This window comes from Toxotes jaculatrix, chromosome 3 (assembly GCF_017976425.1).
Source record: "Toxotes jaculatrix isolate fToxJac2 chromosome 3, fToxJac2.pri, whole genome shotgun sequence".
NCBI classification, from domain to species: domain Eukaryota; kingdom Metazoa; phylum Chordata; class Actinopteri; family Toxotidae; genus Toxotes; species Toxotes jaculatrix.
Genome location: NC_054396.1, coordinates 25,806,656 through 25,826,595, shown reverse-complemented (window position 1 = coordinate 25,826,595; position 19,940 = coordinate 25,806,656). Strand labels below are relative to the sequence as shown.

At 41.9% G+C, this 19,940-nt stretch overlaps 2 protein-coding genes across 2 annotated transcripts; one reads left to right on the top strand and one right to left on the bottom strand.

The window, feature by feature from the left end:
• Positions 1-1,361: 1,361 nt before the first annotated feature.
• rnf207a (ring finger protein 207a) lies at positions 1,362-19,278 on the bottom strand. Its single transcript, XM_041034937.1, has 18 exons — positions 19,250-19,278; positions 18,839-19,017; positions 13,665-13,797; positions 13,312-13,456; positions 12,874-12,955; positions 12,705-12,780; positions 12,047-12,172; positions 10,634-10,680; positions 9,159-9,231; positions 8,131-8,199; positions 7,654-7,722; positions 6,517-6,623; positions 4,238-4,415; positions 3,430-3,615; positions 3,127-3,178; positions 2,918-3,035; positions 2,603-2,695; positions 1,362-2,442 (listed from the first exon to the last, which is right to left on the bottom strand). The coding sequence occupies exons 2-18, from the start codon at positions 19,015-19,017 to the stop codon at positions 2,292-2,294; spliced, it is 1,884 nt and encodes a 627-aa protein (XP_040890871.1). The 5' UTR covers positions 19,250-19,278; the 3' UTR covers positions 1,362-2,291.
• zpr1 (ZPR1 zinc finger) lies at positions 14,527-16,453 on the top strand. Its single transcript, XM_041034938.1, has one exon. It carries the CDS (start codon positions 14,682-14,684, stop codon positions 16,029-16,031), a length of 1,350 nt encoding a protein of 449 aa, XP_040890872.1. The 5' UTR covers positions 14,527-14,681; the 3' UTR covers positions 16,032-16,453.
• Positions 19,279-19,940: the final 662 nt, after the last annotated feature.

The following is a 19,940-nucleotide window of genomic DNA, read 5'->3' as shown; positions in this document are numbered from 1 at the left end:
TCCCATTCATAAAGCAAATTTCAAAATCTGAAGAAATATCTTGTCCTGTAAATCTATCTTTAGTCAGTGAAATCCTTGGAGCCAGCTGCAGTTCAGTACGCACTGAAGACACTTGCAATTTTGCGCGTAGCACGATTAAGACTCTTAACTGTTTTCAACCTCATTATACAACCATTTGTGGATTTATCTCAATCTGCTCTATTTGCTCTAATTGTATTCTTTTTAATGTCACACGCTCTCATTTCTTCAGTGACCCAATTTTTCCGTGGAGATCATTAAACTTTCATTTTATCTTATCTTTATCTTTCTCTTCTATCTTTAATGTTTTTTTCTCAATTACATGATGATGAAGACTTTACAGTTTAAAAAATGGAGCCTTGGAGGCAGCGTTCTTCCTTTAGTGTATCCTCTGTAAGCGACTACAGTGGCACCTGCTGTAAAGCGGATGGACCAAAGCTGTGTCCTGTCTTAATTGTGAAGCAAATGAAAACCATCTATGAACTTTACAGCCAAATGTGCCACGAATGCCTCTAAAAATTTTTTTTTTTCTTTCTAGGAGCAAAATAACCTTCAGAGTTTTATTTTTCCCCCTCAAGCAATAGGTGAGGGAGAGGGAGTGAAAGAATAATGAACAGTGAACGCGGACCGGGTAGTTCGATGAGTGCAGATGATGAATGACCATGGGGAGGGTGTACAGGACCAGAGCACAGGCACGGCCATTTGTTACTCTGCTGTCACAAATGTATTTTTAATGAATCTGCACCTCTGACTCCTCTGCAGAGTAGGACTGTTCCTTAAGGCCAGCATGACCCCAATATCTCCTGTGTAGCGATGGCTCTGAACAAACCCACTTTAGCTCCGGCAGTGTAATGTAAATAACCTTCTCCTTGTGTTTGCTGAAGCCATCAGTCTAGCTCCTCATTATTGTCCTTACCTGTGCCGAGAATAGGGGCCGTCCCTGACTTTGAGCCGGTGGCAGGTTTGGAGTCACTCCCGTGTACAGAGCTCTGTGTTTCTCAAAGATGTTGTTTTTTCTCAGCACAATAAAAAGTCCTTCAAAAAAAAAAGCTTTTACCTTCTGAAATCATTTCCCATTCAAATTTTTCTGGTGATATATGGCAGCTCCTCTAGATCACCCTTTCCTGTGCAGTGGTATGGTAAATACCTTTAAGTTCCACTTCTTGTCAGTTTTAACATGAAATCTGTTTTAAAAAAGCAACATGATTAATTAAGAAGAACATATAAGGGAGAAAGGAGGAGAGGGGAAATAGGAGAGGAGGAAAGTTACCTGCTGATTTCCTGCAGGGCAAGTGCCTTAAAGCATGTTGCTAACACTGACGTGAAGAAGAGACAAACCAAGAGGAATTTATTTCCTGCAGCCGTACACCTGCACCGTGGTCGGCTGGGACATTGAGGGTGAGTGTGGAGTCTAAACAAACTTGGAGACTGAGGTTCAGGCAAACCCAGTAACATTCACACACCTCTGTAGTTCCATTTTTTTCACCTTTTGCATGTAGATGTAGAAACTGCAGGGGGAAAAAACACACTGCAGACACTATCCTGGAAAAAGACTGCCTCATTTTGGAGGACACTGATGCATGAGATGGCACATGCACATACACATGACACATGACACAATTCAACATGTGACATGTGCTGACACAGAGAATGACACACACATCGTTGCATTGCTCCATCTGTGCTGTCACACGGGTTGAACAATCTCCAGGGGAATCGGACCTTGACAGTTATTTATCATTGGTCTCCAGCCTCAAAAAAAAAAAAAATGTTTTATGCACAGAATAGATTCTGCAAAAGGCAATTCTACACACACTGTAGAAAAAAAAAAGACCAAAAAGAGCCATAATTCACACTTTGGGCATACTTATCATGTTAACAGTCAAGGCAGAAACAGAGAATCAAAAAGCAACCTGAAGAATACGATTATTCTCTGTGTTCTCTCATTACAGCAGTTCTTGGCTCTTAAATAACCCCAAAGCAATTCTTTGTAATATTGTTATCCTTGTCCACTTTGAACGACGCGGCTTTCCATGTCAGGCTCTGACAGCTGTAACTCTTTGACCTCCATGTATGTACGTTCAGTCGCTGTCTATCCAAGGGCTCACCTTGGAGCTGTTGACAGCTCCCCGCTGCTTAGAAAATGTTATGTACAGTATCTGGACAGCCGAAGAAGTCACATACCATCCTGGGCTTGTTATGGTTGAATTAAGGCACACTGCTCCGCAGGGGCAGGGAGGGAAGAGGGGGATGGAAATCAAATGACATGATGTTTATGAAGGCATCTCATTGTGGCTGGACGTCTCCACGGGGCCCCTCTGCCTGCCTGGACGACCGGTCTTGACAGAGCTCTCCCCCGATTCGAGGATCAGTGGGCGGTTGTTCTTGTCTCTGTCTTGGTCTGTGACACAGGTCTGGTTGTCACTGTCAGCGAAAATAAATGAGGAGCTTCAGTCCAAAATTCAACATATACTGTGTACATACATTTAACAAAGGTTACTATTTGTCCTCCATGGTAAATTCTGCCTAACACAAGGCTTCGCATATAGAAAAACTACAGTTGTCCACAGCACATGTCCAATACCTGTCGTGACTTTCCTTTGCCATTGAGCTGTCTTCATAGATTTTCAGCATTGTTTCTGTGCGGTCATCATGGTGCTCTTTAGGCTCCTGAAACCTAGAAAATATATTTTGAAATATGATCATTTTCTTTACTTGTCAATAAACCAGCTGGTTCCTGCTGAATCTTTAAAAAATTGGTCAAAAATACATAGTTTCATTTAAAAAAAAAAAAAAAAAAGGATATTTGGAGATTATTTTCCCAGAGTAACACAAATTTGCTCAAGCAGATGGCAGCAGATGGGCAATATGAAGGTAATCCATGCTCTGAATACAACACCTGGGCTCCAGTCTCTCTTTGACCTTGGCAATGGACAAGATGTAGGGGCTGATTTGTCTGGCGATAGTGGTTAGGTAGAAGTTCTCCTGCTTCAGCTGCATCAGGTCATGAAGCTGGGCTGGAGTCAGGAAACACAGAAAACTAAAATTAAACGAATTCACAAAATGAGGAACAAATTAGAAGTGCTGCTGTCACTGTTGAAGACAGACCTTCATAGATCTCCTGCTCGTTAGTGACCCTCTGAAAAGTCTCATCCCAGATCTGTCAGGAAAACAGAGTAAGCAAACTGATTCTTCAGTCGGTCGACTCACGGGATACCTTGACATTTCCCACTTTTCTTTTCCCTCTGCATTCTTCGTAGCATAGCTTTATGACAGTGGGTAGAGACTAGCTTGTTAGTATGCAGCGAGTCTCACTGACTGAGGGCAAATGTAGAAACTTTTTTGTTAGAAGAGGCTGGTGCAGGCAGGTATATACTAAAGGCCAAAATATCAAGGTACCACCTGACACACCTCTTCAAACATGACTCTCATAGTTTCCACAGTGGAGTACTGGGTAGCTATCCGGCTGTCAATGTGCAGCGATCTGTCCAGGATCTCGCCCATTTTATCTGTGTTGATGATGGAGTGGTGCTTGGTCAGATCTCGGTGCAGCTCCTGGACCTGGTCCTTCAGATTCTGAATCTCTGTCTGGAGAGTCTATAAACAACACAGACACACATCTACAGCATAAAAGACATGACACCTGAGAGGCCTTTCAGTGTCTTTAAAACAGCATAGATTTGATGGCTGCACAGATTCCAGGTGAAGTCCATCCAAGTGTGAAAACCCCCGTTGTCCACTGGACAGGTTGAAGATGAGTTCCTGGAGGAATTCATGCTGCTGCCTTTTCACTGCTTTACACTGAGAATCAAAACTGGCTCATGATCTGCTGTTGTGGCTCCCAGGAAGAAGAGTTGCTGCAGCAGTTTTAACTAATGTGCATCGAAATGTAGGAGATTTATAAATTAACTATGGACATTAACGTCAGATTTTAAAACAGCGCTGTGCTGCTACTCGATTTACCTCAATAAATGATATCCCTTCTCCTCTGTGGACTCTAAATGATCATTAAAAACAAAGAGTAATATCTTTATCTGTAAGTTTGCTCTTACAGTAGTTTGCTTTGGTTCTATAGTAACAGGGAAATAAGCACCCTTGAATTCCTTATAGCTGGTTCCTTACAAATGCCATTCATTACTTATTCTAGACAGAAACATAAGGTAATTACCAGAAGCGTAACTGTAAATCCACTGAAACATTGGTCACACACAGCGCTCACCCTGTAGGTGTTCTCATAGTTGCGACAGTGCTCGGTGAAGGGTGTTTCCTTCCCCTCAGCCAGGAGGACCTTGGTGCAGATGTTGCGGTGAGAAGTGGGCCTTCGCCCCAACACAGAGCCCAGGGGCATCTCACTGAGAGACGGGGAGTGGCAGGACATGGAGAGAGGCGACTGGAGCCTGAGGTGAGGAAAAGAAAATCATGGCTTCCTTTTCTTTCCTCTCACATTAATAACTGTGCCATCAGCATTACACTACCTGTAGCTAAGCTCCATCTCTTAACCCACAGGAGAGTTAAAGTTTCATATTAAATAAAATGAACCTCATTATTGACCATACTGATCAATAACACTATTGCTAGCATCAACCTCTACGCTCAGCTCAAATCAGGCTGTATAGATTTTTCATATATATATATAGAAATACTCTTTGTGCCTGAAGAGAATCAACGCACTTGACTGAAGAGACCAGTTTGTGCTGTCAGAAAACACTCACATCTTCATGTGAAAGGTTGTATATAGCACATCAACATCCTGTTAGATAAACATTTATCTGGGTTCTACTAAAACCTGGTCCTGCTTTCACTCCTAAAGCAACATAACTGCCCTGAAGCCATTCTACAATAGCCGAAGTGTGAATGCATCCCTCTCATGTTCCCATGTGAATGTTGTCCCCATGCCGTGTCCCTACACAGACAATTAAAGACTTTGGCAGTGCTAAAGCAGCAGCATCAGCTGCATGAAATTCTGTGAAATTATGATGAAAATAGGGTCAGCCAAGCTGGCCTCCACCAATCCGTGCCCGGTTTGCACCCTGAGTTAACGGCTGATAAGTGGGGAAAGATGCTTTCAAGCAGCAATTGAGGAAGTATCAGACACAACAACACAGTCAGTTGTGCTGAGTAACAGGCTTCATCATGTGGGCGGCATTCTGAACTACCATACGGCGAGGAAAAGCCCATTTCCTCCTCCATCTGTGAACTGCAGTACGGAGCAGACTCGTGTAACCACGTTCATCTTTTCATCTTGTCGAGTCGCACCAGTATAAACTCACATTTACTTGAACCTTCAATAAAATCTAAATCAGTTGAAAGTCCACACTGCAAGTTAAGGTACATGTCAGACACTCGTGACGCTCCACTGTGTACAATAAAAATAATAAAACATACATGCATTTACCTGGGGTCTCGTGGGCTCTTACTCCTGCCTTCTTGTCTGGTGTTGATGCAACAGAAGACCTGTCTAAAACATGTATCCCTCCCTTTCTGCCATAGACATGTCATCCTCTGCACATCCAGCCTCTGTCCTCCCACCAGTGACGCCAATTAAAGTCTTTGCCCGTGCTAAAGCAGTGACATCAGCGGCCTGGAACAAAGCGGCCCGACCGCTCCCGCGTGCCAACTTCCAGATGAATCCTGGAGAGTTCTGTGAAATTACGATAAAAATAGTGCCAGCCAGCCGGCCACCAATCCCTGCCCACTTTGCATCTTGCGCTGGCAGGGCGCTAAACTAGTTGGAAAGGAGAGCTGTCAGTATGCTGGCATTAGCGGGTGGGCTTGAGGACCCGCGAACAGTTGGGAGACGCTGATGTGGAAAAAAACTTGTCGAGGGAGAGTGCGTACGTGGAGGCACGTAAAGCACAGAAAAAAGGACGAAAACCTTTTGTTCTGATGGGGGTTTAAAGAAAGATCATACTTCCTGGTGATTTAACACCTTCGTTAAAGGAATCTATTAAGTTGAAAGACCATTTGACATTGTTTAAGGATTCTCTGACTTTTGGTTTTTCGCAGAGTGCAAGTGAATTCAGTGTAACACTTGACTTCTATGTGAGGCAAGACATCTCTATCCGAGAGCTGTGACCACGTACAGCCACACTCACCCATCCATCTCCTGAATGTTATCGGCTGTGCTTTCTAAAACAGGACCGACGGCCTCCTTCCCGGCCCCCCGTGCAACAAGGTGACTTATGTAAACATATCAGTGTACAGAGCTTTCAGACAGACAGGATAACTGCCATAGTGGGACTCAGCGTGGCGCCGCCTTTCCTCTCGCTGCAGTCATCGCTGTCCACCATCTGTACTTGCAAACCATTTGGGGATTTTGAGTTTGGATGCTTCACAAGTGTGAAATGTTCTGCCCAGACTTTTTGCTTTCTTGGAAGAATCCAAAGGCTGCCATGGTGATGTTCAGGCAGCAAAAGCACATTGTAAAATAAAACCTTAGAGGAAGGGATCAATTAGTCGTTACATTCATGCTATTTGGCAGCAGGTAAGTTATCTTACCTTGCTGTGACACTTGTAGATCCAGCGACAGAGGGAGGGCAGCGCTGTCCCAGCAGCAGTAAGGGCTCTAGACAGCGGGCAAACTCACTTCTGTAGTCTGTGTTGATCTAATGGAAGACAGACAGAGAGCAAGTCATTTAGTCTTGTATTAATTCAATTATTCTCATTCTTTATGGAGTCCATCAGAAACGGAAAAAAGCATTACCAACAGAAATGAGAAAAAGAAAAAAGGAAAGAGAAAATAAAGAATGAAAGAATTACAGATTCACGCCCATTTTTACCATCACTTCTGCAATATATTAGTAAAAATAGCAGCCTAATAACAATATCAACCGTAGGAATATAATAACAACAGACATTATCATTACTATCCTCATTTTCAGCTTTCTCTCATTCTCATCTCTTTTCTGCTGGTTTTCCCTGTAATTCATCACCCATGTATTTTGCTTTCACGAGATCTTTTCCATTTTCTAAATCTGATGTTTTTCAGCAGCACCAACAGTGACTTGTGCTTTAAAATCCTGCAGCTACGTCTGCTGAGCAGTGGAAATATTTCCAAAGAAAAATTTTTTACATAATGATTTTAACTCAAGGTCTACTTACTAGTTTTCTTTTCCTGGAGCTAGAGTTAAGTGGACCTTGAGTTTCTGAGGATCTTGGGATTTTAGGGTCATTTTGTCAAACTACTGTTCCTAAGGTAAAGTGTAAACGTTCATGCCTAACATTTTAGAGACCACTGTATAATTTCTGATACAGATTTGCCAGCTGTGCTGGATTTTTTTTCCCCTACTTATCAAACAAGCAAAAGCACCTTGGTTTAGGCTTGTAATGCTATAGTTCTGTTGTCCTTTTTGATGTATTTACTAAATTTGACGTATTTACTTCATAGTGATGTTAACTTATGTGTGATGTTTCTGATAAATAACTAAATAAATGAATAAAGCTCCCCTTAAAAGTCTCTAAACTCAGTTTCTTACAAGATAAAATGGTTCTGGGCTTTAGAGCCACACACAAAAAAAGGTGAAACTGCACTGGGAGCTAGTGAAACACAGTCAGTCAAACTAATCAGTGCACTGCAGTGGATTACATTCTCTGTGAAACCTTTTTCAGCTCTGCATGGAGGCTGTTCCCACTCACTTTGCTGCTCTGCACTGGTCTCAGTCGATGAGGGAGCTTGACAATCCTCTTCAGCCGCTCCATTAGTTGCTGTGTAAGCGAGAACACCAGGGTGTGATTCAGTGACCTGTTTCAACTCACTCAGACTTCGTGGACAATCTCCGTTGAAACACCAATTCAGTCCAGCTAATACTGTAACTTCTCTCCTGCCAACAAAACTTTCGAACTCAGTACATCAAAGTTTATCTACCCCCAACTTAATTTTAATGAACTTGTGTTTACAATGCCATGTCTAATTAATGGGTTTTATTCTTAATTTTTAAAAACATTTTATGTGTTAATCATCTCCTTCCCTTGGTCACTCCGCATTCCTCACGTGTTGATCTCTTGTATGGCCGTGCCGTAACTCTATATTAATATTTTAACAAATACTCATGACATGCAATAATGATAAACATAGTTCTCCGTTTATGTTCCTCCAATTGTTGCTCTACTCACGTAGCCCATGTCCAAAAACTCAAACTTGTTGGCCGAGCTGAGGAAAGCTGAACAGGTGACGAGGTGAACCTGAAAAGATCGGAGACTGAAGGTCAGATTTCAAACAAGCTGGATGGAATATGAGACAGAGAAGAAGTGAAACGGATATTAAATGGTATTAAAGTCATCACTCATCTAACTAAACACTTACCTTAGAAATCATTACCTTAAAAAGCCAGTTTGGCAAAGTATAAAAGTGTGGGGGAAAGAAACTAAATATATTTACTCAATTAATGAGTAGGAGCATTTACTCAACTACAGTTTTTTTACAGAGATACTTGTACTTTACACAAGCACCATTTTATGCAAATCATACTTCTACTTCACCACATTTTAGAGAGCATTATTACTCTTTTTACTCCATCTGACAGCCAGAGATTCTAGTTACTAGATTAAAAATATATGATAATCTTATGAATTCAATGCAGTGGTAACAGCAGTGGCCTTTTCAAGGCCCCAAAATGTTAGATTATTCAATATTTCACATAAAAAGTAAAGATTAAAGAAAAGCCAAAAACAGACAAACAAACAAAAATATGTATAGCACAACTTATTTCTTTTTTCTTTCCTGCCCCAGTAATCATCTCACGACCCCTCAGATGTAACTAGTGACTCTTTCAAAGGGACCCATAGGTTGGGAACCACAAGCCTCAATTACTTATCTGTGTATGTAGCAGTTAAAACTAGCTACAGCTATAAAATGCTGCTAACAAACTGATTCATCCATATTAACAATCTAATAAATGTATCAGTTACAGGGATATTTATAACAGAACTCGTACTTTTGAAGTATATTTTGCTTATAATACTTTTAAAAGGAGGGATTTTACTTGTAATGGAATATTTTATCATTGTGGCATTTGTACTTTTACTTAAGGGAAGGATCTGAGTACTTCTTCCAGGGTATTATGATCATTAGCGACCAGAAACATATCAACCACAGTGGTTTTTGTCTGATTATTATTTATAAGGTCGGTATGTGACTGTACCTGGAGGGTCGGTAACAGGGCAGTGAGGTGTGAGAGTTGTTCCTTTAGTGCTTTCTCCTTCTCCTCGTGTTGACTGCAAACACATACACAAACACATGAACATGGAACACGCTGCACCTTGACATCCGTGCCTGTCGAAATACACAGAGGATTCATCTCAGGAGGTGCAACCACAAACAACATACTCCATATTTCCAGAAGCTAATCTATCTGTCTTCTCCCGTAACAAACACACAGGGGCAGACACGGGGCCGGACACACAAAGCCTGACATAAATAGCCTTTAAAACCCTTCCGGGAACTCAGCCACTGGACGGCTTCCAGGCAATGGAGAGAGAGAGAGAGAGATGGAGGACACTGGGCACAAAAAATCTCATTAAAGATCACCACAGAGTGCAACCCGATACACTCACTCACTCACATGCACAAAATTGTTCTCATTCACCCATGCACACGTATACTTGCGGCGCACACGGGAAAAGCAAAGTGCTCAGAACTGGTTCTCGTTCATTTTTTTGCATATGAGAATTTTTTGCAAACGGGATTCACAGAGAATGTGGAAACACAAATCTGACGTCTGTTTATCTTCAAATGCTGTACATCATTTATCATATTACTCATTAATCTTCCATGTCATTTAATTGATGCGCGGTAATTTGGTCTTAGAGACTAATTAGTTGCAAACCTTGGGTGACGTTAAATCAAACTTTAATGATTCCTGAAGGGATGTTGTGAATTTTTAAATTATTTTAGTGTCAGAATATTTGTGGGTTAATGCTAAATTAATGGTTTGAGAGTCTGTCACTGGGCTGTTATTGCAAGGTCTTTTCTGCATTGTTTATCATTTTACAGTCTTGTGACAGCAAAAATAAACAGATATAAAGTTGGTAAAGTCATGAATAAGTTATAACCACCCTAATCTCAGTGTACCATCCTGAGATTAGGGTGGCACGACATTAACAGGTGCTGCAAGAGATACAAGTTGCTCATTTTTCAACAGGCCCTATAGTTGGAGCGAAAACGTACTGTTTTCATATAAAGTGGAGGAAATCTAGATTTTCTGCTGTTGCTGATACTATGGATTTGAGAAAGTCTCTAATGTATATATTCTATACTGCAGTTCTAAAGCAATACTTTTCAGCTGGCTCCATTTTTATTGATTGGATCTGGGCACAAGCTGCCACCACTGGCTTAAAAAGCTGTCACCCCACTGAGGTGTTTTAATTCAGCCTCATGTTTTGCTGGAATGAAAATCCCCCAAGAAAATGTGTTTGGTGAGGAGCGAGATTATTTCAGAGCAAGCAGGGTGCTGCTATTCATCACCCTACAGATACAATGCAGCATGAAAACATATGAAGTGACCCGGTGACAGCAGGATAATAGCATTCAGTTTGGTAAATATGGAGACATGAGCTTTGAGTCAATAAAAGAGCATTTTCACATAAGAACAGCAAATCTTTATATATTTCATTTTACCTCTGAGCTGCTCTCAGCAGAATCTTCTTCCTCTCTGCTAGTTTTTCCTGTCAGATAAGAACAGAGAAAACAGCCCCTTTTATTCCTCACACTGCTGTGAAAATGGCCTTGAGCTCTTAATACCGAGTGAATGTTCAAGATCTTTGAAAAAAAAAAAAAAAAAGGTGTAAATTCCACAGCGTGGTATCTGCTCCCTTGGATTGTTCATCGTGCAAAGAAAACACACAATTAGGTTAACAGGGACATCCAGTGGCCAAGCAGTGCTAATGGTGTCAGAGGGAGCAAATTAACTGCACACCAGTTTCAGACTGAGTCATGTCCCAGATCCATACTGCATAATGATTCCAATTAGGTTCTTAGTGTTCTGTGTTTGAAATTGACAAACTGAAGTATACAGAAAGACAGTATGCATACTAAATACAGACGATTTTTGAGTTTGATGTCGATCCCACAAAGGAAACAGAGGAGACACGCTCAGTTGGAAAAAAAAATCCAAATAAATTATGAATGGTGGGGAATATGTGCCTATGGATTTGTATGGGTGCGTGTGTGAATCTGAGATAAAGTATTTGAATGATACTCAAACAAACCAAGACAAAGAGTAATCCGTCTGTTATACCAAGGGGCAGTCAAAATGTTTGTGCAAATGCAATTTCAGAAGCTGTTTAAAATGATGCATTGGTTCTGGAGAACATATTTATACCCACATCACATGTAGGTGCAGGGCTACTGGAAATCAGCGTTGATAAAACTGACTCCAAACCACAAACATATTTGCACAGGAAATGTATCGATCCGTTGGATTTTCGTCAGGTCAAAACTTTGGCACAGGGCACGTTAGATCTGTGTGGAGAGGAGGGGACGTGAAAACCCCTTTTTCTCCTCAGGGAGAGTTTTTATGTCTTTACAATTCAAACTCTGAAACCAAGAGGTCAGAATTCGATTAGATGGAGAGAAAGAGAGAGAGAATTTAGATGTACAGTATTTTGGGTGTAGCTTTTTGGTGATAACATAAATGTATGTTAACAGAAAAATATGATGCATATAAGTGAAGATTTTCTGGCGAAATACATCTTTTAAAGCTTTTTTCGTCAGGTGCAACATTTAAATGTTTTCTTTCATGTCACATACAACTATTTTAGATATTTGATTGACTTTTCATTTTGTATTTATTGAATTATTGATTCGTTTGAGATGGTTATCCTCCTGCACAGGATGATTAACCACACCTCTCATCATAGTCCCTGTCAGCCTATTGGTACATACTGTATATGTGTGTACTGACCATTTTGACTTGTCGTACTGGGATCCAGACTTCGTCCGTTTAAATAAATTTGTGGTTTGAAGTCAATGTGCAGGTGTCACTCAAACCACATCTGAAGGAAACATATCACATCGGGATCACTATACAACCTGCAAGCTGTTGAACAGACTGCAGATTGCATTCTCTTCTTCCTCCACATTTAGACACACTTCTCCTATCATTGCTCTCAGCAGCACGATTGCCTCTCGAGTTGAAGTCTGCAGCTCCTTCACCACCTACGGAGAAGACGCTTTATCACAACTTCATGCTTAGCTTCAGAGAATGCTGAAATGTAATCATGGTTGAGGCTACTTGACTGTATAAATACGCCAATCAAAGCTGATTGAGATTACAGATTCCTTTTTTTTTTTTAAAATGCCGAGTGGTTTTTGCATAGCTTTAGGCAGAGCTTCAGGCATGGAGCAGAACACCCAAACCCACACCTGCTTTTGTGAATATTTACTCTAAAATCACACATATAATGAGACGCTATAGCTGAGATGCACAAGCGTTTCTTGGCAGGACTAAAAATGACACAAGCCGTAAAAAATCTGAGCAAAAATTACTTCTGTTTGACTCTCAAAAAACTGTTTATATGCTCATGTATTCAAATTGCACTGTGATGAGCTAAACTAATTTTGAGTATACCTATGCTGCATCTCACATTGTCATCACCACTGCTGAGTGCTTGAATTATTTATAATGCCATTTTTTTTTTTTTGCCTTGAGTGTCATGAATATGTAGATGAACAGACAGGACTCTCTCACCAGCACAGCCTGGTCCAGCATCTCACAGCCCTGCACGTACGCTGTTTCAATATCAATGCAGTGAGTCCGGCTCTCCCTGTGATAAACAAACGTCTCGTTTAATGTGGAGAAGACAAGAGATGAGAAGAGAAGAGGAAAGTTCTGACAGTCGTGTGGTGGATTCACTCACACTTGCATGTCTCTGAAGCACTTGATACAAAGCATAGACTTATTCTCTGTTGAGAACAGGATGTAGGGCTCCTCGTGGAGAGCTGTGGAGACACAGATGCCTTTTAACTTCAGCCCACTGGAGTGTCAAAATTTAAGTATTCTGTTTTTCCATTGAGCAGACTTATGACTAACAGGCTTCACGTTGGCTGATAAAACTGAGAGACTTCTCTCACACTATCTGAAGTTTACCACTAAATGTTAACACTATTCCTTTCATGAAACTTTTAGAAATTACCCACAGTGCTTTTGTATGAGAATATGATTAACATGTAACCCAAGAGATTCACACAGAGAATAGGGGGGATGACAGTTCTTATGAGCAATATTCTTCCACACTGGTTTAATAAAGCCATGTTGGCCCGTAATTCTTTGGGAGTAAATTACAGGTGGCACTCACAGCACTTCCTGTGCTTGGCTTTTGTGCGTTTGGCCAAGGAAACAATCTCATGGTGGGAAAACATTCTGGCCTTGTGAGTCAGCTCCCTGCAGGCGCCGCACAGTGGCTGGCTGCAAGTGTTACAAAAGTACATCACCCCTGTGTCCTGTACAGAAAAAGAGAATAAAAAATGCAGTTGAAGGACAAAGTGGGGACATGCTGACATCAGTTTTCATTGTTCAAAGCTGTATGAGGCAATATTTTCAAAAAAAAAAAAAGTATGCCTTATTTCTATATTTTCTTTCAGTATCTGCCTATGATGATGTCATGTGACTAAAACTTTGCAGAGACCAGAGGGTTTTTAGAGGGTTTACCTTTTTGTTACTTTCCTGGTCACAGTTGGCACATTGAACTATCTCCTCAGTGTCTGCATTGTTGTCAACAAGGAACTTCAGCAGACGGTCTTCTGGTGGGAGAGTGTTATTCCCTTTTACTATGGATGGATATCTGTGGCAAAGGACACAAAGTCAGACAGCTTGAGAGATATTTAGATAAAATCATGGCATTTGTACCAGGTATGAATAAAACAGATTTATACAAAATGAAGAATGACAGTAGAGGGGAAAAGACAAGCCATGATTAGTTTCTGTACTATTGATTTTGTTTATTTATGAATAGGTCCACATTTCCACCTAGTTCCTGCAGTCACAGTTGGCACGCTGGGCTACTTGGATCTTTTCCAAGCAAAAGTAAAAAAGGAAAAAGAAATTCAGCATCTTTTCCACAACTGGGCAAATCAATAAGGCTTTGCAACTGAATGAAAAAAATGACCCCATAATATGTGCACACGTTTAAAGGCAATGCCAGTTTATTTGTATAGAACCTTTCAATAACAAAGCAATCCAAAGTGCTGTAAATAAAACATAACATGCACCAAGGAAACACAAAGCAATATAAACTAAAACACATACAGTATAACAGTGTATAAAACTTTAAACTTTAAGTTAAAAGTTAAAAATTAAATAACAGGAAAATAAAAGTTACAGCGCGGACACAACGCAGCGCGAGATCTGGATGAATAATCCTCCAAAGCAGGTCTTTAATGTGATTCAATAACCCTGAGTGATCGCGCGCTGTCTGCAGGAGAAACTCCGGAATGTTTTGGTGCAGTGCTCTAACGAGGCTGCGGGGGGCAGCAGCGAGGTCCGCCGCCGTCGTCGAAGAAGAAGATGCGGAAGAGGCTGTGCAACACGATAAAACCAAACGTGTGCCGGAGGTGAGCTTTGACGGTGTGTTATCCAGAAAGTTCCAGCACCAAGATATCGCCGAACGAGAGGCGACAGCGCGTGCGAACGGTTTGTCCTTCGAGGGAAACATATCCGAGGCTGAAAATGTCTGTTATCTCCGAAGAAAGCGTCCGAGGTGGGAGCGTTTTCAAGGATATCAGCGCCGAGGACGAAGACGGGCAGCCCACTGAGATCGAGAGCCTGTGCATGAACTGCTACCATAACGGTACGACCCGTTTGCTTCTGACCAGAATACCCTTCTTTAAAGAAGTCATCGTCAGCTCCTTCAGCTGCGCCAACTGCGGCTGGTCAAATACGGAAATCCAGTCTGCTGGCCGGATCCAGGAGCAGGGCGTTTGTTACACACTTAAAGTCAAAACGAAACAGGACTTGAACCGGGAGGTGGTGAAAGCTGACTGTGCGACCACCAGGATCCCCGAGCTGGATTTCGAAATCCCTCCCTTCACCCAGAAAGGCTCACTCTCTACCATCGAGGGCCTTTTAGACCGGGCAGTTGCAGGGCTGGAGCAAGACCAGCCTGCCAGACGGGCAGCTGACCCCGAGGTGGCCGAGAAGATAGAGGAGTTCATCCAGAAGCTGAGGAAGTTAAAAGATGTTGAAAGGGAATTCACTCTGGTGATTGAGGATCCGTCTGGCAACAGTTTTGTGGAAAATCCACTCGCGCCTCAGAGAGATGAGGCTCTCACTGTGTCTCGGTTCAAGCGGACGGTCCAGCAGGACATACAGCTGGGAATCCGGGCTGAGGACGACCTGGACGAGGAGCCGGAAGGCAACGACCTGGAGACCATGAGAAACGAGGTTTTGGTCTTCAACACCAACTGCCCAGAATGCAACGCGCCAGCCTCGACCAACATGAAGCTTGTCCAGATCCCTCACTTCAAGGAGGTCATCATCATGGCCACCAACTGCGACAGCTGTGGCCAGCGGACCAATGAGGTGAAATCAGGCGGAGCCACGGAGGAGCTCGGCACCAAGATCACCCTGCACGTCACCGACCCCTCAGACATGTCCCGGGACGTGCTCAAGTCGGAGACGTGCTCTGTCAGCATCCCGGAGCTGGAGTTTGAGCTGGGGATGGCCGCTCTTGGAGGAAAGTTCACCACGCTAGAGGGGCTGCTGAAAGACATCAAAGACCTGACCGTGTCCAAAAACCCCTTCATCTGCGGTGACAGCGGCACCACAGATCGGGTGCAGAAGCTGAATGAGTTTGGAGAGAAGATAGACAAGGTTATCGCAGGAGAAATGAACATCCATTTCATCCTGGACGACCCGGCGGGGAACAGCTACTTGCAGAATGTGTACGCCCCGGAGCCAGATCCTGAGATGACTGTTGAGAAGTACACTCGCTCGTTTGAGCAGAATGAAGAGCTTGGTCTGAATGACATGAAGACGGAGGGGTATCAAGAGGAAAACTCGACTACAGGCACCAGCTGAAAGGATCAAATGAGTCTTTAATTGATAGTGTTTTGCCATAAATCCGGTGTAAAGCTATTGCTCTATATTTTCTGTCATTGTCATACATCTTAAGTTAATGTTAAACACAGACTGAATGGTTGTTTTCATCTTTATATTAATCATTGAGGAGGAATGAGAAGTTATTTAAATGGACAATGAAAACAAACTGAATATAAAAACACAAAAGGAACCTGGTTTGTGTAATAACACAGAGATGTTGCTGTTACTAAAGACAAGTCTGGTGGTAATTGCATTCTTGTGACATCCCAGAAGATGGCGCTCTGTTATCTTTGATTAAAGGGATTTTTTTTCTTTCAGTGGACCACACACTGTGTGACAGATTAATCTTTTTATCCACCTGTAAGCATGACACCATCTAAATAAAGCGATAGCTAAATTGATAGTTTAGCTCTGGTCTTTGATTTGGCAGAGGCTGAAAGACAGCACATGAGGTTTGCTGTTGTATTTAGATTTAAATACTAATATTCTGTGCTAATCTGCATAATTAGTCTGAAGAACTGCCAGAATTTCTACTTTACTATGAGCAGACTTAATGAATGAAATGCTTCTAGACGTGGATGCTGTTATACATTGACAGGACGGTTTCTACGATTATTATGGTGTAACTAAAAGCTACAACTGCAACCGGATTATCACAATCGGTTCTGCCTATTTTTTATCGATTAATCAACGAACGCCTCGCCTGATCTCTGTTAACTGTTAGATTAATCAAATTCTTATCTAGTCCTAATTTAGAGATAACAAAATCATACAAAGAAGCAAACATTTAACCTCAGGTAGAAAGGGACAACACATGCAGTTGAAGTGTCCAGTGTTTTTCTGTCACATTAGCCAGATTTGCTCAGGCCTGTTTGGTTTAAATTTTATACTGTTTGCCTCATTTTGATTCAGCTGCACTGATGCAGCTGAGCCCCCCCTACACCCCCGCTGTGCATGTTTTATCTAGTTTTCATAGCAACGGGGATCTATTGTGTTCTACTAATAGCAGAGTAGTGAATTCCTAGATTACATGGTTCTTGAGTGAGCAGCTGTTAGCAGGCTGCCGCTGCTGCTGATGGAAATAGTAGCTGCCAGGCAGCGAGCCCCTGCAGCCTGAGCCCAGACAGCAGAGCTCGGCGGCTCTGTGCCCACTGGGGTATTTCCATAGAAAACCAATGATTGTCTGTGTTTCTCCCTCTCATTTCTTTGTACTTTGAGGTATTAGTAAAAGCACTTTTGTTGGCATTACTTTGGCACATAAGATGTGCCTCAACACAGGCGAACGTCAAATAGCTGTACAGCAAATAAATGGGGAAGTCGCCTCAGGTTTAACAGTCTAAGTGATTATATCATCTTGTTTAAATAACAGTACTTAACTCATACTTTACTATAGAAGAATGAAAAGACTGCGGGTCATTATGGATTCAAACATATATCCTCAGAAGAAACAGTGTTTTGAGAAGATCCAGATATATTTCCATCTTAGCAGAATCAGAACCCAGGAGCTGCTTATCAGGGAGGGTTTTAAGCAGTTTTCAGTATTTAAAACATATCTGAGAACATGATACGAACAGCTGAGAACAGTGTAGTAATATGAGAACTCAACATCTGATTCTCAGAGCTTTTCATTTGCACACACGAGAAATCAAAGAATCTGGATCACGTTGTATGACGCTGTAGAAAAGACTTGTGGTATAATCGCCTTGCGGTGGAGGTCAATTCCTGTACATCCCTGTGTGCTTTGATGGGGGACAGTTAAAACTGCAGACCTGAAGGTGACTGTAAACCACGGGTCATTCCTTAATAGGGGATAAAATGGAATTGTATCATGTGACTGCTTTTGATTGCCCTAAGCTGCTGGCATCTGTGCCACATGCCAGTATGCTTTGTTTGCTGTGTGACTGGTCTTAGCGGAACTTGCTGGCCCTGGTGAGTGTTGGGGCCAGGGGCTAAATCAGAGACTGGGATGACCCTGCAGCTGTTCCAGCCAGTCCTGCCCGACCTAGACCATGCCAGCAATGGATCACTGAGCAGCCCCCTAAAACCAAAACAGAGTGACTTGAAGCTCTCTGAAACCAATGGGATTCTCCTCAAATCTCCTGCATGAACCAAACCAATCTACTAATCAACTTATGTGGAACAAATCCCTTTGAGAAACGCTGCCCAAAACCGGGGCTTGTGGGAAAAATTTGGCTTCTCGCACAAAAAGTCTGACCCTCCATGGGGTTTCAAGGAGCAAAATGATATTTTACTCTAGGAATTTAAACTGCCTAATCGTGTCTGAGCCGTTTTGAGATCACCTGCTCATTTCACAGCATCACCAATTTCAAAATGATCCAAGCTGTGTGAGGTTGCAATTCAAATCGAGTGTGTCTATACTCCACCTAAACAGACAGTCCTTGACCTCTGGCCTCCAAATTGTCAGTTTGGGGATTTATGGCTTAGTACCACAGGTGTGATATCCAGGCTCAGAAATACTACACAGACACCAAAACACTGTGCTCAGCATCCATTTGTAGGTCAGAAACTTGGTTTTGAGCCTTCATATTTGTGCAGGTCTACATACTGTTAAAATATAGGTAAATGTATTTCCTTGGAGATTTAAATTAGACAAAAGAAAAAGTGTCAGATCAAAGTGTCAGTCTATAATGCAGTCTGAGTGTGGAGATAAAGAACATAGGTTTAGGCTGTCCAGAAATACAAAAGACTTTTCCATTGCTCTCAAGATTGATAATCTATATGCAGCCTACATTGATCCCGATCAACCTCACAGTGCTATCTCTTACCCACAGAGGGGGCAGCTGAGCCGGCTGTCATTGGTCCGGCCTCGTAGGCAACGGGCACAGAAGATGTGGTAGCAGTCCAACAGACATGGGGACTGGTACTGCTCATGACACAGGTGACACACCAGGGGGTGGATGTTGGTACAATCCACATCTAAACTGGTGAAGATTCCTCCGGCCATCTGTAAACAGAGTCTGTGAATAATGACAGACTATTTCTATTTATGAGAGGCCACATGATCACATCACTGAACTAAAAAGCTTTAGCATGTGTTATGGTATTGAACGGAAAATATTGGAGTTGTTTATAAAAGAGGCTAAACCGACTGTGATATGAAACAATTTTATCGAGACAGTCACAGTTATTAATTGAGACGACCTATTTAAACAAGAACTTTTTTCTTTGTCATTTACCTTGTCAGATGTGTTATAAGCTCCAGTGACACAATCCACGGATGGCAAAACAAAAAAAACTTACTTAAAAGACATTATCAACTTCAAAATCATGTCCAGCTAACAAAACCTACTGTAAATGCAGTAGGTTAGTCTGCAGAAAGCACAGAGAGCCACTGTCTTACCTTTCAGTGGTGCTATCAGCTACCCCCAGCAGGAATGACAGCAATGCAGAAACTCTTCAATACTATGGGGTCCCTCTGCCAGGCAGCTGACAGCACACACATAATGCCAGCCCCCAAGTGTTGCCAAAGTTCAAAAGGGACATTTAATACTGGAGTCCCATACAGTTTTCTTTTTTCATTTATTGCTGTAAATACAGTTGTCATGTTTCTAATGTCAGACCGTTATTATGTCTTGGACAGAAAGCAGGGTGAATGGAGGGAAAGGGGTGGAAATTGTGAAAAAGTCAATAATTTAAAAAAAATAATTTCCAGCTGAGTTCCTTGGAAGTTTATAGAATTAATTGGCATTAATTATAGGGAAAATAGATGCATCTTTTTGAGAAACTGCTCTTTTTAAATTCAAGTAAACATTGATTCATTAGTCATTTAGGAAACTGTTTAATTAATTTAAAATAATAATTGAATCAACTTATTTATTGTAAGCTCATATACATTTAACAATCACTGTTAGCAGCATTTTTTTTTCT

Bases quoted from the DNA above. Each gene is read 5' to 3' on its own strand.
- rnf207a (XM_041034937.1), bottom strand. From the start codon at position 19,017: ATGGCCGGAGGAATCTTCACCAGTTTAGATGTGGATTGTACCAACATC. The intron at 7,723-8,130 runs GTGAGTAGAGCA...TCGCTTACACAG, and splicing joins AGTTTTTGGACATGGGCTAC to CAACTAATGGAGCGGCTGAA. The intron at 3,179-3,429 runs GTGTGTCAGGTG...TTTTCCTGACAG, and splicing joins TGAGAGTCATGTTTGAAGAG to ATCTGGGATGAGACTTTTCA.
- zpr1 (XM_041034938.1), top strand. From the start codon at position 14,682: ATGTCTGTTATCTCCGAAGAAAGCGTCCGAGGTGGGAGCGTTTTCAAG.